Source organism: Hyperolius riggenbachi, chromosome 8 (assembly GCF_040937935.1).
Source record: "Hyperolius riggenbachi isolate aHypRig1 chromosome 8, aHypRig1.pri, whole genome shotgun sequence".
Classification (NCBI taxonomy): domain Eukaryota; kingdom Metazoa; phylum Chordata; class Amphibia; order Anura; family Hyperoliidae; genus Hyperolius; species Hyperolius riggenbachi.
In genome coordinates, this window is record NC_090653.1 from 106,316,249 (window position 1) to 106,342,235 (window position 25,987).

At 43.6% G+C, this 25,987-nt stretch overlaps 1 protein-coding gene across 1 annotated transcript in view; it reads left to right on the forward strand.

Moving 5' to 3' along the window:
• VGLL1 (vestigial like family member 1) overlaps nt 1-25,650 on the forward strand; it is a 48,256-nt gene extending 22,606 nt beyond the window's left edge. The window contains exons 2-4 of the mRNA XM_068250982.1: nt 14,158-14,390; nt 19,396-19,788; nt 22,567-25,650. Of these exons, the coding sequence (XP_068107083.1) occupies nt 14,177-14,390; nt 19,396-19,788; nt 22,567-22,640 (681 nt within the window). The 5' untranslated portion in view covers nt 14,158-14,176 and the 3' untranslated portion in view covers nt 22,641-25,650. The remainder of the gene's footprint in view (nt 1-14,157; nt 14,391-19,395; nt 19,789-22,566) is intronic.
• The last annotated feature ends 337 nt before the right edge of the window (nt 25,651-25,987 follow it).

The window sequence follows — 25,987 nt, forward strand, 5'->3', positions numbered from 1 at the left end:
GTTTTCAAAGCGTTTTTAAGGCATTTTAACGCCAATACATTAGTATCAATTGTATTGAGAAACGCAGCGGTCAGCCCTAAAAAAGCTCCTGGGAGCTTCAAAACGCAACGCTCCAAAACGTAGCATTAAGTGTGAAAGGTAAAATGAAAGTCTATGGACTTTCATTTTACCTAGGAAAACGCCAACTTTGGCTGTGGCGTTAAAACGCCGAAAAAGCCCTCTGGTGTGAAAGGGCCCTTAGAAACAAAGATCAGCTACTCTGTTGCTTGACATGCAGATCCAGCAGTTGCTGGCACAATCCCACTGCTCTCACCCTCTGGCTCCTCGGCGATCCTTGCTGATGCTTACTTGCCTTGCCTTGCTAGGTGCAGGACGGGAGGCAGAGTGTGTGACATGAAGAGCGCTTCTGCTCCTACTGGCTAGGTGCGGAAGGCATAAGTGTCTGTACATTGGGTGGCCAGCTGCACTTGAATTCATGGCTTGTGTGTGCACCGTGCAGGAGGAAAGGAGGCTGACCAAGTCCTGCAGGCGTCCTTTCAAAGCAGAATATTGTGATGCCCTGAGCGGCCGCTCAGGGTAAAGGCCGACCCTGAGTGTGAACTCAGCCTGAGTGATAAAATGCCTCTTTAGACTGAAATGTTAATAATTGTTTATGCTTGTACCACATTATCATATAGAGTCTCAGAATATTCAAATATATATTGGCCCCAGTCCTCACTATCCTGTTCAACCTCTCCCTATCCACAGGCACCTTCCCCACAGACTTCAAGCAGGCCATTGTACTAACCCTGCTCAAGAAACCCTCACTCGACCCCTCGCTACCCTCCAACTACCATCCTATCTCCCTCCTCCCCTTTGCCTCAAAACTCCTTGAGCGTCTGGTTCACAAACGCCTGACCCAGTACCTCAATGCTAACTCACTGCTAGACCCACTCCAATCTGGATTTCGGCCTGCCCACTCAACCAAAACTGCTCTCACCAAAGTGGTCAACGACCTTGCCTTAGCTAAAGCTGAAGGTAAATACTCCATTCTCCTCCTCCTTGACCTGTCAGCAGCTTTTGACACAGTAGATCATCCCCTACTCCTCCAGTCCCTCCAGTCCTTGGGCATTCACGATCTCGCCCTGTCCTGGCTTTCATCCTACCTCTCCAACCGCTCCTTCACGACCACCTTCAATGAGTCCTCGTCCACCCCCAACCACCTCTCGGTGGGAGTCCCCCAAGGTTCGGTCCTTGGCCCCCTACTGTTCACCCTATACACATCCTCCATTGGCAAGGTTATCTCCTCCATGGGTTTTAACTACCATCTGTATGCAGATGACACCCAGATCTACCTCCACACCCCTGACATATCCACCACTACCATGGACAAGGTCTCCTCCTGCCTATCCGCCATCTCCTCCTGGATGTCTGCTAGGTTCCTGAAACTAAATCTAGACAAAACGGAATTTATGATCTTCCCACCCCGGCCATCCACGAACCTCCCAGATGTGCATGTCACTGTTAACCACACTACCATTCGCCCTACCTCTCAAGCCCGCTGTCTGGGTGTCACCCTGGACTCCGCACTCTCCTTCACTTCCCACATCCAAAACCTCACAAAGTCCTGCAACTTCCACCTTCGTAACATCTGTAAGATTCGCCCTTTCCTGACCTCTGCCACCACCAAACTCCTCATCCATGCCCTCATAATTTCCCGCCTTGACTACTGCAATGCCCTGCTGTCTGGTCTCCCTATGACCCGAACAGCCCCACTGCAGTCCATCATGAATGCGGCAGCCAGAAATATCCACTGCTCCCATCGCTCCACCACGGCAGATCCCTTCCTAGAATCCCTCCACTGGCTTCCTATCCAGTCCAGAATCAGATTCAAGATACTGTGTCTGACCTACAAATCTGTCCACAAAACCTGTCCAACCTACATTTCCGATCTTACTCAGAGGTACACACCTAGCCGCTCACTCCGCTCTTCCAATGAACTTCGCCTAACCGCCCCCCGCATCACCCAGTCCCATGCACGCCTCCAGGACTTCTCAAGAGCTGCTCCAACACTATGGAACTCCCTACCTCCACCCATTAGGGCAGCCCCCTCCTTCAACATCTTCAAGAAAGCTCTCAAAACTCACCTTTTCACTCTGGCCTACTACCCCTCACAAGTGCTCTAAACCTACAGCTGAACTCTGGTCCCCTACCATTCGTGTCCTTACCTCTCCCTCTAGATTGTAAGCCTTTGGGCAGGGTCCTCCTCCTTTTGTGTCCTACCTGATCTGGCACCTCCATTACTGTGAACCCATGCCATGCATTTGAGTGAACCTAACTTGCCTAATCTCCATGCTTCATCCAGTGACTGACTAAGCATTACCTTGTACTAATACTGTGCTGTGTGATCTGGTTTTCTTGTATTCCTGTATTGTCATATTGCTGTATGTCACCCCTAAATATTGTCTGTAACCTAAATTAATGTTCAGCGCTGCGTAATATGTTGGCGCTTTATAAATACAATAAATAATAATAAAAAATAATATTCAAGTGTTACTATCCAGTGCTGATTCTAATGAAGCTTGCAAATTGGTAAAGGAATGCAATTTGCCAGAACAAGCCCATGCAGTATGCCAACTAGGCTGCACATTGCACTCACATTGGGAAATGCTCTGCATGCTGCATTTCTGGTGCCTGCTTGTTCGCACCCGCGTTCAGTGTGATTGAATGTATTTTAAAGGTACACACAAAAGTACATACAAACTTTGTGCTTTCCTGTGCATTCTTTCTTTGTGTTTAACCGCTCGAGCCCCAGAGGTTTATACCCCCCTACTGACCAGGCCTTTATTTACAATTCAGCACTTTACAACTTTAACGGTGTATTGCTTGGTTATACAACTTCGCACCCAAATGAATTTATTTTACCTCTTTTTCTTCTCACAAATAGAGCTTTCTTTTGGAGGTATTTGATTGCTGCTGCTATTATTTTATATTAATTAAAATAAGACCTATATTTTTGAAAAATAAACAACTATTTATTTTACCCCCCTCAAATTGGCCCTTACACTACTTCATAGCCATATACATATGGCTATGGCAGGGATTAGATTGTGAGCCCTTCCGTGGGACGGTTACGTGACAAACCTGTTTAAGATGGCAGCGCTATATAAATGATGAAATTCAATTCACTGAAAAAAAACTGCTTGCCAGTGCTGATCAGCCGCTGGCAGGCTGATCGCTGGGGCCGACTGTTTACAGTGTCGGGAGCTCGCGTTCATGTGAGCTCCCGTCAAATCTCACTTCTCGTGAGATGATGCTATATGGTGGTGCTGAGGATCAACAGAGCCACTCTGCGGCCGCAAATCTGCGTTAGGCGGTTGCAGAGAGGTTGAAGAGGAACTGTAACCAAGGATTTAATTTCATCCCAATCAGTAGCTGATGCCCCCTTTCCCATGAGCAATATTTACCTTTTCTCAAATAGATCATCAGGGGGGTCTGTGTGGCTGATATTGTGGTGAAACCCCTCCCACGGTGTGATGTCAGGACCTAGGTCTTGACAGTTTCCTGTCTGTGAGCCTTGTTGCATTGTGAGAAATAACAGCTGCTTCCAACTGCCATCTTCCTCTGTGCATATGTATAACTATTAAAAAACAACCTTTTAGCCTATCACGCTGTTAGAGGGTGTGGTTATAGATAATGGCAGTTAGTGCTGTCTGTTTTTTTTCATGTCTTCGGGCCTGTACACACTGCTGCGCTTTTAAAATCGCATGCGATTTTTAAAAGCGCAAGCCTTCATGTGAATAGGAAAAGCGCATTGCACCAGTGTGTACAGGTCTCCACGATTTTCATTATTTTTCAGAAGACCTTGCGATTAAAAAGCGCATGCGATTTGAAAAGCGCAGCGCAAGCGCAGCAGTGTGTACAGGCCCTTCCAGTAGTAAAGATTATTATGTGCAGGCTGATTGTGGATCAAACAATATTAAAAAATTACATGGCGAATATCAATCATTTCATGATCTCTTCTATTTTTTTACTTCTCACGTTGCAATGTATTGATTTTTTTTTTACCCCTTTTGCTAAAGTTCCTCTTTAAGTAGGTCTTTTTTGTATACATTTTGCCCCTAGCAACCAAACATCTTCTCCTGGCCATGAATAAAGCTGGTTCAAATCATGAAAGAGGCTACTTGGGAGGGAATGTGAAGACAGAGTTGAAACAGTTAAGCCTGAGGCCCATTGTGAGTTAATAACATACTCTGTTTATGCCACTTCCCTATCTCTCTATCACTGCTCAGTGTGAAAAGAAGCACACCTATGGATCAATGGCAGGCAGTAAGTGCCCTGTGCTTTGCTGCTTTTGAACATTTTATGTGAACAGAGCCTAAGGGTCGGAAAACAAGCTTGGCTAGTATTTACTTAAAACAACAGAGGAAATATGATTAAAGGTTGTTTTAAAGGTCATTTGAATGCTTGGGCCTGGCTTTCTAAGGTTTTTCAAGGTTGGAGAAGAGTGGAGAACATAAGTGACCTTGGAAATCTGAATTTTTTCTTTTTTTATCATCTGCTATTAGGTAGCAACTGTTTGCTGATCTTGCCTGGGTCATATCAGACGTCAATAAAGATCAGTGAACTGGCTGCCATACAACTATAGTCATTTGCAGTTAAAAAAGCCCAATATCTCCTTTATTTATTATATCAGGTTCTCGCTGCATTCACACTACAGCATGTAACTGCATTCGCACTACAGCTACAGTATATCACTAAAATGAATCTTAAAAAAGTGTAAACTTAGAAAAGTCTCAAACAAGGCAATGTCGACATAAAACTGCCTTTTTTTCTTATGCTGGGCATACACGGCTCGTTTCTCCTTATCAATCAAGCCACTGATGGCTCGAATGATAATTTCCGACAGGTCCGATTGCCCGCCGGATCGATTCCGCGCTGGATACCGGCGGGCAGAACAATAGTAAAAACGAAGCGCTGATTAGAAAGCAACTGCGGGGATACCGGCACACTATCTAGCCGTTTATGCCCAGCATTAGGGCCCATTCACAGATCCAGTTTTGATTGTCTAGTCATTGGCCAATTTTTCCACCTCCATGTAGTATGAGGGCCAACAGATTTTAATAATATGAACAGATTGTGTAGGTAGCTCTCATACTACATTAAAGTTGTAAAATTGGCCAATGACTGGCTAGTCAAAATTGGATGTGTGTACAAAGCTTTAGACACTGAAGCTAGCAGGGGAAGACAGACACTGAAGCCAGCAGGGGAAGACAGACACTATCCAGCAACAGATAAAGCCTAACCTACTATCCTATGGGAAAGAGTTGCCTGGGCTATTGGATATAGGGTAGTGCTTAGCCAGTCATCACTAGCTCTGCACCTTCTTCCGACTTCAAGTTCAGGCTGTAATTAATGGTGTTCACCATATTTTTTAATACTTGACTTTATGGTGAATTCGATGTTTCGGGGCAGAAGATGTTTAGGGGCAGAATAAAACAAAATTCTAAGACGTTTGCTTCCCCTAACAGCTCCTACATATATCACAATGCTCAGACACCATTTGTCAAGGTTTCTGCACCATACTTGTCTTTTCAGTTGAGTTACAATATAATGCTAGGTGTTCCATCTCATCATACACGTCTCGGACATGGTGGATGGTGGATGGTGGCTGCATAGAGTAAGAATGCTGGCTGGATAATGTAATAGTAAAGAGCTCTGCCTCTGACACAGGTGGCCTGGATTTGAATCTTGGCTCTTCCTGTTTAGGAAGCCTGCACCTATTCAGTAAGGAGTCCTTGGGCTAGACTCCCTAACACTGCTGCTGCCTACTGAACATGCCCTAGTGGCTGCAGCTTAAGCGTTTTGAGTCCACCAGGAGAAAAGTGCAATATAAATGTTATTTTATTATTATTTATATAGCATCTTCCACAGAGCTGTACAGAGTATATTGTCTTATCACGTACCTGTCCCTCAGAGGGCCTCACAATGTAATCCATACCATAGTTGTCACAGGAGCTCTAGTGGCTGACCGCACTTAGCCTTCTAAACGGTGCCAGCGCACAGATCGTGCGAACTCTGGTCGCAGTCAATGCGCAGGAACCGTTAAGAATTAGCCGCAGACAACTCAGAAGGGAGCCTGTGAGACACGGGTAATTACAACGTCACCTACTGGTTCAGAGTAAACTGCCACCACCGCGGTTACTATGGGACCGTGGGGCCCACTAACTGACTGACTAATCCTGCGAATAAAACGGTTAAACACACGATATTCTGTCTAGCCAACAACAAACAAACAGTAGCGTATCTTCAGAGACCCGGGATCATTTCTGTGTGTGCTGATAAGCAGGGTAGCGAAACAGTGAATGACTTGGGGAAAGTCGTTTATTCACGCAATATAAATAATTAATATATACAGACAATTATGAAAATCAACAATTATTAAAACAGTAATAGCCAGTATGAAAAATAAAAGAAGGGAGAAAAATACTTAGTTCCTGGAAAGATGTCCTTATTGTGGGAAGAATCATAAAGTCCTTGGTTTCAAAGTCCAGAGTTCAGACCAGGTGGATACCAGCATATCCTCAAGCTGGCATCTGATGAGTGCAAGATGGTTCAGTGTGGAGGACCTCTTCCCAGGCAGCTCATTCACTTTTTATGGAGCTGAGCTCAGAGGCGGGCTCCCAGAGTCGGCCCTCCAGGCCGGACTATGGTAATCACATGTGGGCAGGGGCTTTAGCAACCTCATAATCCTGACATGTTCCCTAGGCAGACCTGCGCGGCCGGCCCACAAATAATAAGTACATATTCTCGATCCCCAGAACCTACCGATTAATATGATATCAAACTTGGGCATGTTTGCATGCCTGGTTAAAAAACGGTGGAATTCCCAGAGTTCTGTTTAGGACAGTGGCCCAAATTTAATAGCAAAACACTCACAAGATCCGGACCAGCAGAATGATATAACTTTCACATTTCTCACCTGAACGGTATTGCTTAAACATGCTCAAAATACTAAACTCCATGCTTTCTAATATGGCTCCGGCCGGTCTGAGCAGAGCAGATTTTTTGAATAGCCCCCTGCTGGGAGCTCATCCTGTCTTCCCCAAATGGCAGAGTGAGTTCTCTGCTGACTAATTAACATCTAGGTGTCACCTGGTTCCCAGAGCCAAAAGGGAAATTGTGCCTTCCACAGGGAATATGTCCAAGCTAATTAACACCTTCCCCCCAGGCTGTCATTTCAGCTAAGACAGATTTCCCAGCTGTTCCTAAGCAGAGGGATACTGCACATCAGATCTTGGCTTTATTGATCTGAGGCGCAATCGATGCAGGAATCGAGTGCGATCGTTCTTTTCTTCACGGGCGGTTCCAGGACGCGCCTGCGTCCCCGCAATCGTCCGTGACAGCCCTCCCCCTTGTCCGTGGCTTAGCCACTCATCCGCAAGATGTGTGGCGGCGCCGCTAACCTGGCTGACGGGCCTCGAGTTGCCGGTACGGCGGGAAAACCTATTGGAGCCTGTGGCTCGGTTCCCCTGGACCGGTCGCGGTCTGCTACCCTCAGGGTTGACCCAACCTGGACCGTTCTGGACAGGGCGTTTGCGCCACTGCAGTCGGACGTGGTGCCTGCCGGGACTGCTGACAACGGGCAGTGGGTTGGTTAGGTCAACAGCCAGCCCACGCAGGGTTCCCCTGCTGAGTGGCTGTGGACCTAAGGGAACCCCGCGGGAATCCCTGGACCTTCCCAGCTCCTGACAGACGGCACATGCCCTGCAGTAGTTTGCTACATCCCTGTTCATCCGGGGCCAATAAAACTGGTTCCGAATACCGGCGAGTGTCTTGCGGACACCCGAGTGCCCTGTCAGAGGATTACCATGTGCGGATTTCAGCACATGTCCCCTGAACGCACTCGGGACCACAAGCCACTTGGTATCCGCGTGGGATCTACCTGTAGGGGGCTGTACAGACTCACTGTACAGTCTCCCACCTTCCCAGTACACCTTGAAAGCGGCCCCGTCTGCGAGGGGCTCAGCGGCTTGCTGCCTGAGCACCTCCAGGCTTGGGTCACTTTGTAGTGCGGCTGAGAATATGGCGCTGTCAGTTTCAGCCAACTGGCTCATGTCACACGAGGCCAGCGGCTGAAAGGTCTCATCCCTGCGGTCAGAGGAGGGGGAGGAGGCCGGAACCCCCTCCACCTGTTCGGAGCTCGGGTTCTGAGCAGTGCAGCTGCGCGGTACTGCTAGCACAGGTACACTGTCAGAATGGCACAGACGGACATTACTCAAATCATCATTGCATGCAGTAATGACATTGACAGGTATAGACATTTTTTCATTACAGATAGGTTGTACAGTAAACTCAGGTACAGCTACAGCATCATCACAACAGACAGTCTGTACATCAAACTCAGGTGCCTTTGAAGCAGGCACTATTGAACCTGGTACCCTTGAACTGGGCACATTCAACCCACCTCCCCCTGGTGCTCCCCCAAGTGTATAAAGTACCTGGTGGTGGGTGGAGAGTCCGTCTCCTTCCGTGAGCGACAAGGCGGTCGTGGCAGGTTCATAGTAGGACACAAGCTTGCCCAAATCAGTCCCTAGCAACACAGGGACTGGGAGATCCTTCATAACCCCAACAACCCGTTCTTGGACTCCTCCCACTCCCCAATCCAGCTTCACTTTTGCGTGGGCTATGTGGAAAAGGGTGCCCTCTACTCCAGTAAGGGCAAGGGATCGGCTGGAGCTGATGCTCTCCTTTGGCACAAGATGTGAGTGAACTAACGTGATGTCAGCTCCGGTGTCTCGAAATCCGGTGACAACTTTGCCGTTCACTCTAACAAGTTGCTGCTGGTCGGTTCGGTCGCGGATTTCCTGTCCGCGTGCAAACAGGACAAAATCTGATGATCTAGGCTGTGGTTCGCTGGCGGGTTGCCTCTGCTGTGGGTGAGGTGCAGGTGATGTCTGTCTCCGCTCCGGGCAGTCGAACTTCATGTGTCCGGGCTGGCGGCAGTAGTGACAGGTGACCTCTCCAGGCGCTGCAGGCCTGGGTGCAGCAGCTGCGCTGGGTGGCCTCTGTGGCGGACGGCTCACAGTAGCAGGAGGGTCTGCCGAGGTATTGGGCTGACCTCCTCTCCAGCTGGATGGGACAGTTCTGCGGGTATCAGCCACCCGGGTAGTTGCAAAAGTCTCAGCAAGGTCTGCAGCGACAGTGGCTGAAGCCGGCCTGCGTTCTAACACAAACTGTCGTACATCAGCAGGGCAAATGTTCAGAAATTGTTCGAGGACTATCAAGTCCTCCAGGACGCCATAAGACCCTTTGGTGAGGCCTAGCGTCCACTGGCGGAGTGTGGTGAGCAAGCTGCTGGCCACATCTCGGTACGAATCAGAAGACTTTTTCTGCCAGGCCCTAAACTTTTTCCGATAGGCTTCTGGCGTCAGCTGGTACTTAGTAATGATAGCGTCTTTTATAGCATCATAATCATTATCCTTTTCCGCAGGCAATTCTGCGAAAGCATCAAGCGCTTTGTAGCGCAGCAAAGGTGTCAGATGTCTGGCCCACTGGTCTTGGGACAGACGATACTGACGGCATGCTTTTTCAAAAGACCGCAAAAACAAGTCAATGTCAGTGTCTTTTTCAATATTAGCAAATTTAAATTTTGCACTTACGGGTGCTGCAGCTCCTTCAGCAGGGAGGCTGGGCGGTGAACTCCGGCTGGCCTGTTGCACCTTTGCCATGTTTAGCTCATGCTGTCGTTGGCGCTCCCGTTCCGCAGATTGACGCTCCTCACGCATGTACTGCAGGTACTTGTCCAGGTCAGTCTCCATCAGCTTTTGTAATGCCTGCTGCATTACCGGGTCAGCACCCATGGACAGTCCAGTACTGGCCAGTTCCGGGCGAGTACTGTCAGAAACTCTGGGATTGGGGTCCATACTGACAGTCTCTGGCGTAACTGTTGCAACAGGGCCCGCAGGATGCTCAACCTCTGTACGCCTAGGATCTTCAGTCTCTGGTTCCCCTAGACTGTCAGATGGGCTGGTATCCACTTCAGCGGACACTCCCGGCTCCCGCAGTTGCTGGGCATCCCATCTGGACAAGTCTGCTATCAGGTCCCGTTTGTTCTTGCGGAGGATGCCAATGCCCCTCTCTTCGCAAAGATTTTCCAGGTCTGCTAGGCACATGTTCTGGTAGTTCCCGGACATTTCCATGCCAAATAAAATAAAACTTTTGGGGAGGGGTACTGGCTACACAGTCTCTCTGTATATATAAAAAATATATTGCCTTCCAGCTACACCAACGAATTAGTTCGTTTCTCGATAGCGCTAGCGCTATCGCAGATACTTTCAGCACAACACAGGTCCCAACCGCTGCCTAACACTGTCACAGGAGCTCTAGTGGCTGACTGCACTTAGCCTTCTAAACGGTGCCAGCGCACAGATCGTGCGAACTCTGGTCGCAGTCAATGCGCAGGAACCGTTAAGAATTAGCCGCAGACAACTCAGAAGGGAGCCTGTGAGACACGGGTAATTACAACGTCACCTACTGGTTCAGAGTAAACTGCCACCACCGCGGTTACTATGGGACCGTGGGGCCCACTAACTGACTGACTAATCCTGCGAATAAAACGGTTAAACACACGATATTCTGTCTAGCCAACAACAAACAAACAGTAGCGTATCTTCAGAGACCCGGGATCATTTCTGTGTGTGCTGATAAGCAGGGTAGCGAAACAGTGAATGACTTGGGGAAAGTCGTTTATTCACGCAATATAAATAATTAATATATACAGACAATTATGAAAATCAACAATTATTAAAACAGTAATAGCCAGTATGAAAAATAAAAGAAGGGAGAAAAATACTTAGTTCCTGGAAAGATGTCCTTATTGTGGGAAGAATCATAAAGTCCTTGGTTTCAAAGTCCAGAGTTCAGACCAGGTGGATACCAGCATATCCTCAAGCTGGCATCTGATGAGTGCAAGATGGTTCAGTGTGGAGGACCTCTTCCCAGGCAGCTCATTCACTTTTTATGGAGCTGAGCTCAGAGGCGGGCTCCCAGAGTCGGCCCTCCAGGCCGGACTATGGTAATCACATGTGGGCAGGGGCTTTAGCAACCTCATAATCCTGACATGTTCCCTAGGCAGACCTGCGCGGCCGGCCCACAAATAATAAGTACATATTCTCGATCCCCAGAACCTACCGATTAATATGATATCAAACTTGGGCATGTTTGCATGCCTGGTTAAAAAACGGTGGAATTCCCAGAGTTCTGTTTAGGACAGTGGCCCAAATTTAATATCAAAACACTCACAAGATCCGGACCAGCAGAATGATATAACTTTCACATTTCTCACCTGAACGGTATTGCTTAAACATGCTCAAAATACTAAACTCCATGCTTTCTAATATGGCTCCGGCCGGTCTGAGCAGAGCAGATTTTTTGAATAGCCCCCTGCTGGGAGCTCATCCTGTCTTCCCCAAATGGCAGAGTGAGTTCTCTGCTGACTAATTAACATCTAGGTGTCACCTGGTTCCCAGAGCCAAAAGGGAAATTGTGCCTTCCACAGGGAATATGTCCAAGCTAATTAACACCTTCCCCCCAGGCTGTCATTTCAGCTAAGACAGATTTCCCAGCTGTTCCTAAGCAGAGGGATACTGCACATCAGATCTTGGCTTTATTGATCTGAGGCGCAATCGATGCAGGAATCGAGTGCGATCGTTCTTTTCTTCACGGGCGGTTCCAGGACGCGCCTGCGTCCCCGCAATCGTCCGTGACAATAGTCATATGTCTATATGATAGATATAGGACTATGTCTCGTGTAGTATATGTATCGTAGTCTAGGGACAATTTAGGGGGAAGCCAATTTACTTATCTGTGTGTTTTTGGGATGTGGGAGAAAACCCATGAAGACATGGGGAGGACGTACAAATACTGTGCCGATAGTACCCTAGCTGGTATTTGAAACAGGGACCCAGAACTGCAAGGCAAGAGTGCTAACCACTATGCCACCGTGATGGACTGAACAGGACAAGGCAAAACAAGGCAGAGTAAGGCAAAGCAAGGCAAAGCAAGACAAGACAAGACAAAAGTTATTTGTCTTGTCTTAAAACTTCAAAATATACTTTAGATTCTCGTTTATTACACTTTGCTTATTACACAAATGACTAATATCTATTCACACTAGCCTGAAAGTACTTGTAGGTTGTAAATAGATTTTATTTCACATTTTGTATTGGAGCAAGACTAATAAAACTGTATTATACAACCATTTAGAAGTTTCTCAGACTCATGTATGATTTTCAATAGGCAATTTGATAAAATTACTATATTCTAGTGTTTAGTTCAGTCAAGGATTTTTCTGTATGCAAAATAATTTTTGCAATTCTGATTGTATTTAGTGCTTCTGAACTGTTGTGCTTTATATTCAGCTCTACCACATTGTGGAACTAAAGATAATTACTTACAATTGTCACTTCTGACTACTGTGAGACTTTGTTATAAATGAAGGCTAAAATCATGATGTTCTCTAGAACAGCACAATATTATATATATTGATTTTGTGGCATTAAAGTAGAATTCCACCCAAGAAAAAAAACAGCCTGTGGGTAGTCAATCACCACCCCAGGAAGTCCCCCTCTGCCCCTAATTATCCACTTTATTTCTGGTCTTTTGCCTCCTCGGATTCCAGTTACAACAGTGAAGTTCTCAGGAATACCTAAATCTGTGATGGCTACTAGACTTTCACTTTTTTTAGGGGCTTGCCTTGATGGCTAGAGCTGTGTAGTTCAGTCACCAGATTTGTGACTGGAAGGAGTAGAATCTTTGCTGGGTGGAGAGTATTACCATGGATTTTACCATCAGACCAGCGGACAATGGACCTGTAGGAGGGGGCAGGAAGCAGAAGGGACCAAATTCCAAACAGACATTTCAAGTACACTTAAGTATAAGTACAATACCCTCTGTGAAACTCTTCTTTAACGAAAGGTAACCAGAAAACAGTTAAGCTTTACAATTACATAGTACAATACACAAAAATTGTTATATTGTTATGTTAATTCATTAAAATATTTGACAATTTAATAGGAAAATAACACAAACCTTCTAAAAATGCCTGATTGGCATGCGCAAAAGAAAAATTATGTTTGCTTGACACAGTGATACTTTGAGTAGTGGTGCATAACCCGCCCACTTGAGGGCGTCCTTATATCCTATTTATATCGCACCTTTGTTGATTGTGGCCTCTTCGCCAATTGCTGCCTATCAGGACTGGTGAAATGCTGAACTGGGAATCACACTGTCCTTCCAACACTGGTCTCATTGTTTTGACTCCCTTCTAAAAGGTAGCCTATATCTTTCTCTTATTGAGACAACATTAGACTGTTCCACCATACCTCTCTTACCCCAGTTAAGATGAATAAGGTCTTCCCAAATGCTTCAGACAGATGTTTTAGGAGATGTGGAAGTAGAGGAAACTTGGTACATATGTGGTGGAGCTGTCCTCAGGTTTCAGTCTTTTGGAGGGAGGTTGATAGCCACGGTCCTCAGTTCTGCAGCGAAGCTTGATCCTGCAATCCTGCTAATGAGCCATAAGGATTGTTGTACTAAATATCCCACCCACCATCTCACCCAATTCATAGCCACAGCAGCTTAAGGGTAATTAGCTTCCCAATGGAAATCCCCCAACCGCTCAGTCTCCCCAGTCATCCAAATGGTTCACCGTATAATGATCTAGGAACGCATGTTGGCAATTAAGCATGATCCTATACAGCTCTTTCAGAAGACCTGGGGCCCCTTGATCACTTACGCTGACAATGTGGGCCTTCAATACAAAATGTACTTCGTTTGAGAAGATATAATTGTTCTCTGCTTGTCCTTCCACTCTGCCCTCTTTTTTCCCTACTGGGAATTGTTTTTGGTTTACCTTGATATTTGTAATTAAGACTTATTTTTATTTTCACTATGGATGACTTTCAGCAGCATTTACCCCATTTTCTTCCCCATTAATTATTATGTGACTGTAACTGCATTTACTTTTTACTTTTTGTATAAGTAAGATAAGAAAAACAAACATGGAAGTCAAGAAATAAAAATAAATAAATAAGAGTCCATGTATGTTGCTGGTAGCATCACATTCAGAATGCTGTTTGGTATACTAAGATTACCTTTCTTTTATTTCTCTAATAGGCTTGACTGTTAATAAGACATGGAAGATTTGAGAAAGAGCCCAGCGGAATATAGGACTAAAGATCAGCCAGTGAAGACTACAGAAATGGGATCGCGTTGCGTAGTTTTCACCTATTATCAGGGGGACATTAACAGTGTAGTTGATGAGCACTTTTCTAGAGCATTACGGAATACAAAAGACCCACAAGACTTAAGTACTAAAAATAGAAATGATGAATTCCTTCAAAAGAATGGTAAGTCTTCTGGCAACCAACTATACATATTGACTGTATCCTAAAGGAAATCAGAGGTAAAAAAACACAAGTGCAGCTTTACATACCTGGGACTTCTTCCAGCCTGTAGAAGCCTATAGTGCGATATTGCAGTTACGCTGTGCTTCAGGCTTCCGCCGTCCCCTCCAAAATGATCTGTGACACGGGTTGTCGTCTTCTGCGCATTCACACCTCTCACCTCTCTTGATCGCGCTCCCATAGCTGGGAGCGTTCTGCGCTTGCGCAGTCCAAGTCTGACCAAACACCGTTATAAAGCACTCTTTCCTCAGCCTCTCTCTGGTCTTAATAGCTGCTTGCATGCTGGACCACTTTAGTTGTCACTCCAACTGTACACCTTTCAAAACAGTATGTCCAGTTAAGGCACATAGTTCTCTTGTAAAATGCTTGGCTTATTATAAAAAAAAGCTTAAAAAAATCACTCCCCAGCAGAGTGCGCTATAAATAAGGCTTTTAAGTGTGTGATTCTGTTGCCTATGCCTATTAGAGAATTAGAGGCGCAAGCTCAGTCAAGCATTGAGCTGGTTGCACTTCTATACAGAAGATGAAAGGATGTTTGTGATATTAATGTGATGCTATTATTTGTTACATAACTGAGATGCAGAGCACCAGATGGCTAGCATTTCTTTGTGCTCCTCGAGAGACCTTATTATTATTATTATGCACAGATTCATACAGACACTTTAGCATGCTATACATAGGTTCATTTGTCTTGGATGTGTCTCATAACATGGTTTGCAAATCCTGAAAAATGATTATAGCTAATGAAGGTGATTCATTTATTACATTGCATCACATCCTTCTATTGTGCCAAAACACAATCCCTGTACTCATTTTTCCACTATAGTTTTCTTCTTTCCTACTGACCTTTCATGGGAGTTGTGTGAGTACATCTCCTATTTCCTTGGTGTACCCCTGTGTAATAACAGCTGGAATAGTGACATCATTGCTTATCCATATAGCTGTCTCCAGTCCACACAGGCATGTGGTGTGCTTTATGTTTTAAAACAAACCTGAAGCAAAAATAAACTTATGAGACAATGAATTGTATGTGTAGTACAGCTAAGAAATAGAGCATTAGTCGCAAAAAAAAAGTCTCATATTGTTTCCAGTACAGAAAGAGAAAAAAAAACTTCAGTTGTTATCTATGCAAAACAGCTTCTCTGAGCTATTCGATTCACTGGGTCAATACAGTCCCGTTTTCTGAAGCCCTTAAATAGTTAAGAGAAAGTAAGTGGCAGCTTGAGAAGATAACATTTTACTGCAGGAACGTTCAAAGGTGCTCTGCTTCTGCTGTTTTATAGCTTAACCTCCTTAGCGGTAACCCCGTGTGTGACACGGGGTAAGCCGCCGGAGGGTGCCGCTCAGGCCCTGCTGGGCCGATTTACATAATTTTTTTTTTTTGCTGGATGCAGCTAGCACTTTGCTAGCTGCGCCAGCACACTGATCGCCGCCGGCCCGCGCCCGATCGCCGCTATCCGTTGCGGCGCGCGCCCCCCCCTCCCAGACCCCGTGCGCTGCCTGGCCAATCAGGGCCAGGCAGCGCCAAGGGGTGGATCGGGACTCCCAATGACTTCCCGATGTTGGAAGCCCTCCAGGAAATCCCGTTCTTTGAACGGGATTTCCTGATCAAAGATCGCCGAAGGCGATCGAAGCGGGCGGGGGGATGCCGTTGAGCAGCGGCTATCATGTAGCGAGCCCTGGGCTCGCTACATGATTTAAAAAAAAAATGCTGTGCTGCCCCCTGGCGAAATTTTTCATACCGCCAGGGGGGTTAAAAGAAGTGAGTGTGATTTCTAAACTGCATATATGAAAGAATGATGCAATTTTGTAACAAATAAGCTATATAACTTAAAAAAAAATCTTCTATTCATTATCCGTACTACACATACAATTTATTTCATGATAAGTTTTTTTTTGTTTTTTTTGCTTCAGGTTTGCTCTAAAGCCCCCAGTTTATCAACAGGCAGTGACCTTTTGGACCAAACATTTTTTTAATTAAAAATATTTCGTGGCACCACTCTGACACATACAAAGATAAATAAACACTCCTTCAAGCCTATGAGCATTTCAGTGCATGCTTTTCACCCTTCTCTTTCCATAACTAGGGTTATACTGGGGGCAGCCATTAGCAATTCCTCCATTGCCGGACACCATCTACTCCACCAGTTTGCCGGAAAAATCCCGGCAATTTGAAAGGAAGGGAGGGGTTCCTCCAATAAATGTAAAATATTTTATATTTGTCATCATGCAGCTTAAAAAAGGCTGCTATTTATTATTATAATTTAGAAAATAGATTTTATTTTTGAAATCTTGTATTTTTAATTTGGGTCCACTTTAAGGAAGAGTCCCCTGTTCTTAACATTAGGAGAAATTTGCTTTGTATTGGGGAGGATTTTCCACTTCATCCTTGCAAGGTGCTGCATAACATTAAATGTTGGTATTGGTCAAGAGAGAAATCATCACAGTCACAAGCTCCACCTTCCTGACCACCCAACCTGCATGGTGGACAAGGAGTTAATAAGTCCTGAGCTTGTAGGGCCTGTTTCCACTACGAAGAACAAAAGCGCAAATGCAAATACACTGGGATCACAAGCTTTGCCAATTTTAACTTGCATTGTTTTGTGTCATTATGTGATTTTTGTATGTTTTATACATTTTCTGTTGTTTGGAATTTTCTATTGCACTAGCTAAGGAAATAACATCAAAACAGGAAAATCGCAAGAAAATCACACAGCTGGCATTTTACAGTAGTTTACAAAAGTAATCGGCCCCCTTGAAGTTTTCCACATTTTGTCATATTACTGCCACAAACATGAATCAATTTTATTGAAATTCCACGTGAAAGACCTATAATACAAAGTGGTGTACATGTGAGAAGTGGAATGAAAATCATACATGATTCCAAACATTTTAAAAAATAAAAATAACTTGCAAAGTGGGGTGTGCGTAATTATTCAGCCCCCTTTGGTCTGAGTGCAGTCAGTTGCCCATAGACATTGCCTGATGAGTGTTAATTACTAAATAGAGTGCACCTGTGTGTAATCTAATGTCAGTACAAATACAGCTGCTCTGTGACGGCCTCAGAGGTTGTCTAAGAGAATATTGGGAGCAACAATAGCATGAAGTCCAAATAACACACCAGACAGGTCAGGGATAAAGTTATTGAGAAATTTAAAGGAGGCTTATGCTACAAAAATATTTCCAAAGCCTTGAACATCCCACGGAGCACTGTTCAAGCGATCATTCATAAATGGAAGGAGTATGGCACAACTGTAAACCTACCAAGACAAGGCCGTCCACCTAAACTCACAGGCCAAACAAGGAGAGCACTGATCAGAAATGCAGTCAAGAGGCCCATGGTGACTGTGGACGAGCTGCAGAGATCTACAGCTCAGGTGGGGGAATCTGTCCATAGGACAACTATTGGTCATGCACTGCACAAAGTTGGCCTTTATGGAAGAGTGGCAAGAAGAAAGCCATTGTTTACAGAAAAGCATAAGAACTCCCATTTGCAGTTTGCCACAAGCCATGTGGGGGACACAGCAAACATGTGGAAGAAGGTGCTCTGGTCAGATGAGACCAAAATGGAACTTTTTGGCCAAAATGCAAAACGCTATGTGTGGCGGAAAACTAACACTGCAAATCACTCTGAACACACCATCCCCACTGTCAAATATGGTGGTGGCAGCATCATGCTCTGGGGGTGCTTCTCTTCAGCAGGGACAGGGAAGCTGGTTAGAGTTGATGGGAAGATGGATGGAGCCAAATACAGGGCAATCTTGGAAGAAAACTTCTTGAAGTCTGCGAAAGACTTGAGACTGGAGCGGAGGTTCACCTTCCAGCAGGACAACAACCCTAAACATAAAGCCAGGGCAACAATGGAATGGTTTAAAATAAAACATCAATAAGTTAGAATGGCCCAGTCAAAGTCCAGATCTAAATCCAATCGAGAATCTATGGCAAGATCTGAAAACTGCTGTTCACAAACGCTGTCCATCTAATCTGACTGAGCTGGAGCTGTTTTGCAAAGAAGAATGGGCAAAGTTTTCAGTCTCTAGATGTGCAAAGCTGGTAGAGACATACCCTAAAAGACTGGTAGCTAAAATTGCAGCAAAAGGTGGTTCTACAAAGTATTGATTCAGGGGGCTGAATAATTACGCACACCCCACTTTGCAGTTATTTTTTTTTTGTAAATGTTTGGAATCATGTATGATTTTTGTTCTACTTCTCACGCGTACACCACTTTGTATTGGTCTTTCATGTGGCATTCCAATAAAATTGATTCATGTTTGTGGCAGTAATATGACAAAATGTGGAAAACTTCAAGGGGGCCGAATACTTTTGCAAACCGCTGTATACAGATTTTTTTTGCTCTTCTATTGACTTTACACAAATGCAAACACATAAAAACTGCAGCAGCCATAATGTCATTGCACTAGTGGAAATGCTGCGCTGTGAAATACATTACCACTCCAGTGTTGTTGCAATTGGAAAATGCAAACGTTCTGAAAATCGCATCAAAACGCATGCAGTGAGAATGGGCCCTTTTTTCCAGACCCAAGTTTGTTGGCGCTAGTATGCTTTAGCTGACCTAGCAGGAAATCTCATAGGGAAATTCTGCTAACGTGATTGGTTGCTGTTTCAACAGTACTCCAGTCACAGCTCCCACTACAACTTTTAGGTTTTGGATAGGTTATAGTAATAACTATGCCCAGACTATTCGGCCTATTACAACATTTGAAGTTGTAGAGGGTGCTGTGACTGGAGAACTGTTGAATCAACAACTAACCACATTAGTAGAATTTCCCTATTAGATTCCCCATCTTTATAAATATCCAGGATTATCAATAAAAATGATAAAAGTGTTCACAAACTTGATATAATAAAGTAAACATCTTAAATATATGCGGTAAGCAATATTCAGAAAAGTAAATAAATATTGCGTTGTCTATGCTTGCTTTTTCAGCCAGTATGATGGTGGAAGATTTCAACTGGCCAAAGCACTATCAGCCAAACCCATCTGCCCAAATGGCATCTCCTGTGCTATCACCACTGACCTCACCATCGGAACACTACACTTCTTCAGCGGTCTACCAGCAGCACCAACACCCAGCAGATCTATGGCATTTTCACCCTTATGGACCTCCAGGCCATGTCAGTTCTGTCTATCATCACCATTCAGTTCCAGAGTTTCAGATGGTTTCCAACCCAGATACAAAATGTGGCTCATTTCTTAATCTCCTTCAACCTGAGAGGTATTCAGGCCCTTTGCAGGAGTCAAAGCCAGACCACCTCACATCAGCCGCTACTGGGCCTCCGATATCAGAGGAAGTGAATCAGAGAACAAGTTCACAAGCAAGTAAGTTTTCACGCTAGCCCGAGTGGTTTGAACATGGTTTGGACCTACTAATTGTGAACAGGTGTCACCAGCTCTGTCAAAACTTCTTTTTCTGACTCTTCCCCCTGCTCTTTCTATTAATGCAAAGGTCTTTTGCTTACTTTTGCATTTTTATTTTATTTTGTAAAGAGTGCAGCAAAAGGAATGAGATGCTGAGGTTGAGGGGGGGGGGGGGGGGGTAAAGGGGATGATCTTGCCACTGGAGATAAGGGGTTTTTGATATAAATCAGTTGAGTGCAAGGGAGGACTGAGATCACGTGTAAAAAAAATGTGCAACAAACTTTCCATGTCCTAGTAGTGCATCATAGCTTTCCAGTGGCTCTCTTTGTGTGCTCCAGCTTTCTGGTACCCTCATCTGTGTGTCCCTGCTTTCCAGCACACCTTAACACATGTCCATGCTTGCCAGTGCTTTGTATTGTCTCTCAGTTTCTTAAAAAATGTGTCTCAGCTTTCACATTCAGACCACAGTATGTCTGTATGGGTGTAACACTGCAAGAGCTTTTAAACACGATCACATTCAAGTTTGCCACCTCCAGATACACTTGTGTCCCCGAGTGCTTCTGAAAACATGCGGTGCCATACTGCGCGAGCGAGCACATGCGTAGAATGGAGTCTCGGGGACACGAGGGCTTCTGGGGCTGCAAATTTGAATAGGAGACAGCACTGGAACAATTCCACCAAGAGGGGGCAAGGGAAGCTCTAAAGGATCCCTCCAATCAGCGGGGATGGAAGGGATGCGGGCAGGGAGTGGCAGCATAGAGGAGGCGGGGAAGCGGCGAGAATGCCAGTATACGTGTAATCAGCCTGCTGGCGACAAGCTGTGTGTCGCTAGCATGGCGGTTTACTTTGGGGGGCACAGCAGAGCGCAGGGGGGCCTGGGGGGAGATAATATAGCAACAGAGGCTGGGCATTATATGCAGACCCAGCCTCTGTATGCAATTAGGATTTGTAAAACCCACCTCGCGTTCTCTTTAAGAATTCATAAGCAAAAGACATAGTAATATAATCCAGACCACAATGGTCCTTTCTATCATTATTAGTTTTCCTTAATATTAGCATTTTGAAAATAAGAAATATATCAATTTGAAGGATGGGAATAAAGTTTCGAGTTAATTAAACAGATTTTTAGCATATATGTATAATTACATTGACTGTCCATCCAAAAAGGGACACATTTTGGAGTTATGAGAATATGAAGGGTGGAGACAGATGGTTAAAAGTGTTTATGAGACGAAAGTCGCCTCGGGTTTTATACTTACCTTGGACTTCCTCTAGCCCCCTTGAGGCCACTTGGTCCCTCGCCATCTCCCTGGGCCTCAAGGGGGTTGGAGGAAGTCCCAGGTAAGTATAAAATCTGAGATGACTTTCATCTCAGGTTGCCTTTAAATAAACTACTCAACTATGATTTGAAGCTAAATCACATAGTCAGAGGTTACATTTTCAGTAGTTTCTGACGCTGGAGCAGATATAATAATGTAAAGTAAAAGTGGATAAAAATAGACACTCTTACCTGTTGCACTACATTCCTATAGTACCAATTAATATAATTTCTTTCTTTCTTTTTTTCTTTAACCACTCCCAACCACAGGTTTTTCCCCTTAAAAACCAGAGCAATTTTCATATCATGCTCCTTTCATTAATTCGCTAATAACGTCATTGTTATTAATCACACAGAAATGATATATATTGTATTTTTCGCCACCAATAAGGCTTTCTTTGGGTGGTACTTTTTGCTAAGAATTATTTTAAGTTACATACATTTTAAAGGGAATAATAAGAAAAAATGAAAAAAAAATCATTATTTCTCAATTTTCGGCCATTATAGTTTTAAAATAAAACATGCTGCCATAATTAAAACCCACACATTGTATTTGCCCATTTGTCCCAGTTATTGCAACATTTAAAATATTTCCCTAGTGCAATGTCTGGTGACAATATTTTATCTGGAAATAAAGGTGCTTTTTTCAGTTTAGTGATTTTTAGTTCTATATATCTAATTAAAATCCTTTATTTGCAAAATTAACAGTAATATTCCTTCCTGACATACATATTAAAAAGTCTATACGTTGTTTTTTAAATTGTGTTATTTTTTTTAAGTGTTTTATTTGGATAACTATAGGGTAGGAGTGTAATGAGTTAAAATGTAATAAAAAGTATGTATAACTGTATATAAAGTGTATGTGGGTGTATGTGGGTGTATGTTTGAGTGCATTTTACTTTTTAGCCACAAGATGGCACTACACTTAACTTCAGAGTACGGTAAACAGTACTTGGAAGTAATTAGTGTATCTGTTTACGTGAATGAAATGCCGGCGTCAGCGTGATGCCGGCTTTTCATTCATCGCAGGGACAGCGATTGGGATGAGAACAAGCTGTTCCCAGTCCCAGATCTCCTTATCGGCGGAACTGCGGTGGAAATGAACGATGAAAGTGCAGCGATTGTGAGCGGCGAGGTAAACAGCGCGAGTACGTGTATGTACGCCCCTGGTTGTGAAGCATTGTGCAGGGGGGCGTAAATACACGATGCGGCGGTTGTGTAGGAGTTAATATTCTTTATTGTAGGTATTTTTATTATAGACAAAATATCAAAATATCACAATAACATCCAGGCTAATGGTATACATAAAATAAACACATTTCAAACTTCAAATTAACTATATCTCAATTCAATAAACGTGTATCATCATGCTTCCAATGAATATAATTTCTAATCTTATTTTTTGTATCTTTTCCTTGTAGGCCTTCATGCCCAGGAAAGGCGAAAGGAGTTTTTCCATTCACAAGAGCGAAGAAAGGATTTATATTTTTATTAAGTGTACTTATTTTATTTCTTTTTAAACAAATAAGAAGTTACATATGGACATTTCCGTAGCATCCATTGTACACTGCTGTGACTGTCGTTGTATAATACGGGACTTTTTATGGGACGGACCACCTCTTGAAAACTTGACTTATTTTATAGTTCTTGTGTCCTTTATATTGCTATGTCTTTTCTTCAAGAGACAGTTTACCCAATTGTTACTTTGCAAAGTGAAAAGCTGTTTTTGCCATTTGTTATCATTTAGTCACTTGAGGGTACGATTCATCTGAATTATGTGTTTACGCAGAATTCTCTTGGGAAAAATCCTTTCTGCTTTGCTGGCCAACATCTAATTAAAAGTATTATGATCTCAATGTGAAAGGTAAACAAATGTCACAAATGTGATTCATTTAAATAGATATAACATTAAACCCAACGACAGGCACAATTCTAATTATTAGCTCTGATGGTTTACTGAGCTGTTTGTACCGATGTTACCTATTTGGGTCAAATGAGACGGCTACAGCTATGAATCTTGTAAAAAAAAAAAAAAAAAAAAAACAACTACTAGCCAGGTGACCTGTCCACTGTTAGGGTTGTGTAGGGACAGATGGAAGCATCAAAACCTCTTTCCAAACACAAAATTATACCAGGTATTGAAGATGAGTAATCAGTATCAGCAGCTCCCAGTCAGTGCTTCTTCACGCAGAGAGAAAATACAGACTCCATGCTGACAAAGAAATGCGATATTGTGATTGAAATTTTGGAAATTAATCGCTCATGGCAAATTGATATGAAAAAATACGTTTTAAAAAGAAAATTAGAACTTCATTTTAAAAGTGATGTGAAACTCAATTTCTTCAACATTTCTTCTTTGCTCTAAAAGATTCTTTACAGCAAAAAAGGTACTACGAGAAAACACTGGTAGCAGAACAGCATTCAAACAGTTAACACAGCTCTTTCTCCTTCAGTGGAAACCTTCCTGCCACACCCAAAGAGGTGATAACATTATCTTTTTTTTACATTCCTTTGTCAGCTACAATTAGTAAACATTAGCAAAATGCTGAAACTGAGCTCTCTCTGCTTTTAGTATGGGTGCAGCTGAGAAGTAATCACAAGATTTTAATATGTAAATTCAGCAGCTATGCAAGAAAATGGCAGCTTTCAGACCAGATAAACTGTACTTTGGGAACTTGTAATTTGTAAACAAACAATATTACTTGTGCTCAAAAGCAAATATGGTAACTGTATGGGTAATAAAAAGTAGGAAAAAACATTTTTATTGAATGTTATGTCGGAGTTGTATCCTACTTTAAAATAAAAACTCTGCAATAGTAGTGGTCCTTTAGTTTCCCCGATATCCCGGTGGACTCTGGAGGGCTCAAAGCTAGGAGCATCCTGGACTAGAATCTCCAGGACATTTTTGGAGTCTGGACAGGCATCTCTTCTGCCATTGGCCATTTCTGGTAATTTATCCAGGTGTTAAGTCTGAATTTATTTCTCTGTAAATTATTGAACATGTTATATATTCTATTTCAGATCCTCACAGAGGCCATAGAACAGTATTAACTCCCTGACAGATCACCAAATGCAGATAGGGTAAGCCCAAAAGAGCTAGTTTCCCCCTTGGGAAGCGGATATAGCGTAGCTCTTAGGAGACAGAATTTGGCTGAGAGGTTCTTTCATAGGTGATTAAATGAACAAATAAACACAGGAAAGTACAAATCAACATAAGAGCTCATCATGTATTTTTGTACCCTAGTGCTTAACCTGTGACCATTCTTCAATACTTAAGGCGTGTACACACTCTGTATTTTTACAAACGGCGGGTCCTTCAGACCCTCCCGTGGTGCAGTCGTTCTTCCTACAGCTGCACGTGTGTACAAGCTGTCGGCAGACTGAGCGGATCCGTCAAAAACAGTCTTATCAATCTGCCGATAGCCTGTACTCACGTGCAAATGTCAGCAAAACGACCGCCTTAACTGTGTGCCCTGAATCCCCCCCCCCCCCCTCAAGTAAAACACTTTGACACACAAGATGAAAAGCCCCAGTAACCAGCAAACCAGAAAGCCAGCAGTCACAGCAATAGGTGTGGAAACATTCACTGGCACATCTACAGAGCCACGGGCCCAGTGAAAATTTTACAGTGCTCTACAAACAATAGGAAAGGAACACAATTATGCAACGAGTAAAAGTTTATCTCAGATCCACTTTAAGTGATCTGCTAGATATAACTTGGCTATTGTAGTTCCTGCTGTGATCTGCAAGGGGTACCACATGCTCATCTCTCTCCATTGGAGAATGGGCTGCTTAAAATGTAATCTTTGTGATCTGAGGTGGCAAGTCCAGGGGAAGAATCTTTCAAAAACTTTGGTTTGTAAAAATCAAACATGAAAACCCTGATGTATTCTCCATTTAACTGTTAAGTTTATGTTTTATTTATTATTTGCTGTTTTCTTAAGATGGTGGTATGTATACATGTGTTAATAACTTTTGTACTGATATGCCTGATAAGTTTATAAAGGTTAATAGAGATCTTAGAAAAGGTTGTTGTAAACAGAATCAGTTATGTCCATTCAGTTATGTGTAAGAAATCCCTCTGATTGTGTATAAGTGTTTTTAGTAGTGCAGGTTGATGGAGGCTGCTGTTCCGAAGTGTGGAAGGGATTGTGATCTATTCTGTGTCCCAAATGAATGGAATAGTCCCAGAGAAATAAGTGTTCTGGAAGCCTTTCCCCTTTGGTGAGGCCTATGTTTCGCTAACTCATCCCTTGACATGCCTGAGTTTCGCCATTCCATGGTTAATCTAACTCAGTCGGTGCCCTACTTGGCTTCAGCCAATCAAATAAGCTGTATAAGTCATGTGTATGTGATTCAAGTGAATGTAAAGTGATTTTATAATATTAGTTTGTATTTTTATTGATTTCTTGTGATTTGTACAATAATAATTGTAAACATATAGTGTAACATATTTAATTCTGAACATATGAATAAACACATTTTTGGGGAGTACTCGGCATTCATTTGAAGCTGATAATGTTTTGTGAATAGAAGCAGAGGTGTCACTGGGGTTGGTGTCATCCAGTGTGGTAATTCATGGTATCAGGTGACCAGGATATGACACGCCCCACAGGGGATGAATGCTGCCACCTGAGTGAGTGGGGCTGATGCTGCTGCATTGCCAGGATACGGAAGTATATTCGAGCACCACATCCAGGCCAGGCCAGAAGCAATAAGATCAGGCTTACCAGTAAAGCCAGAGCTGTATTAAAAATAGGACCTAAGCAGACCAATGGATAATAATTTTGTACAACAGGAAGAGATAGCAGTGCTTCCAAATGCAGGCTGCACCCGAATTGA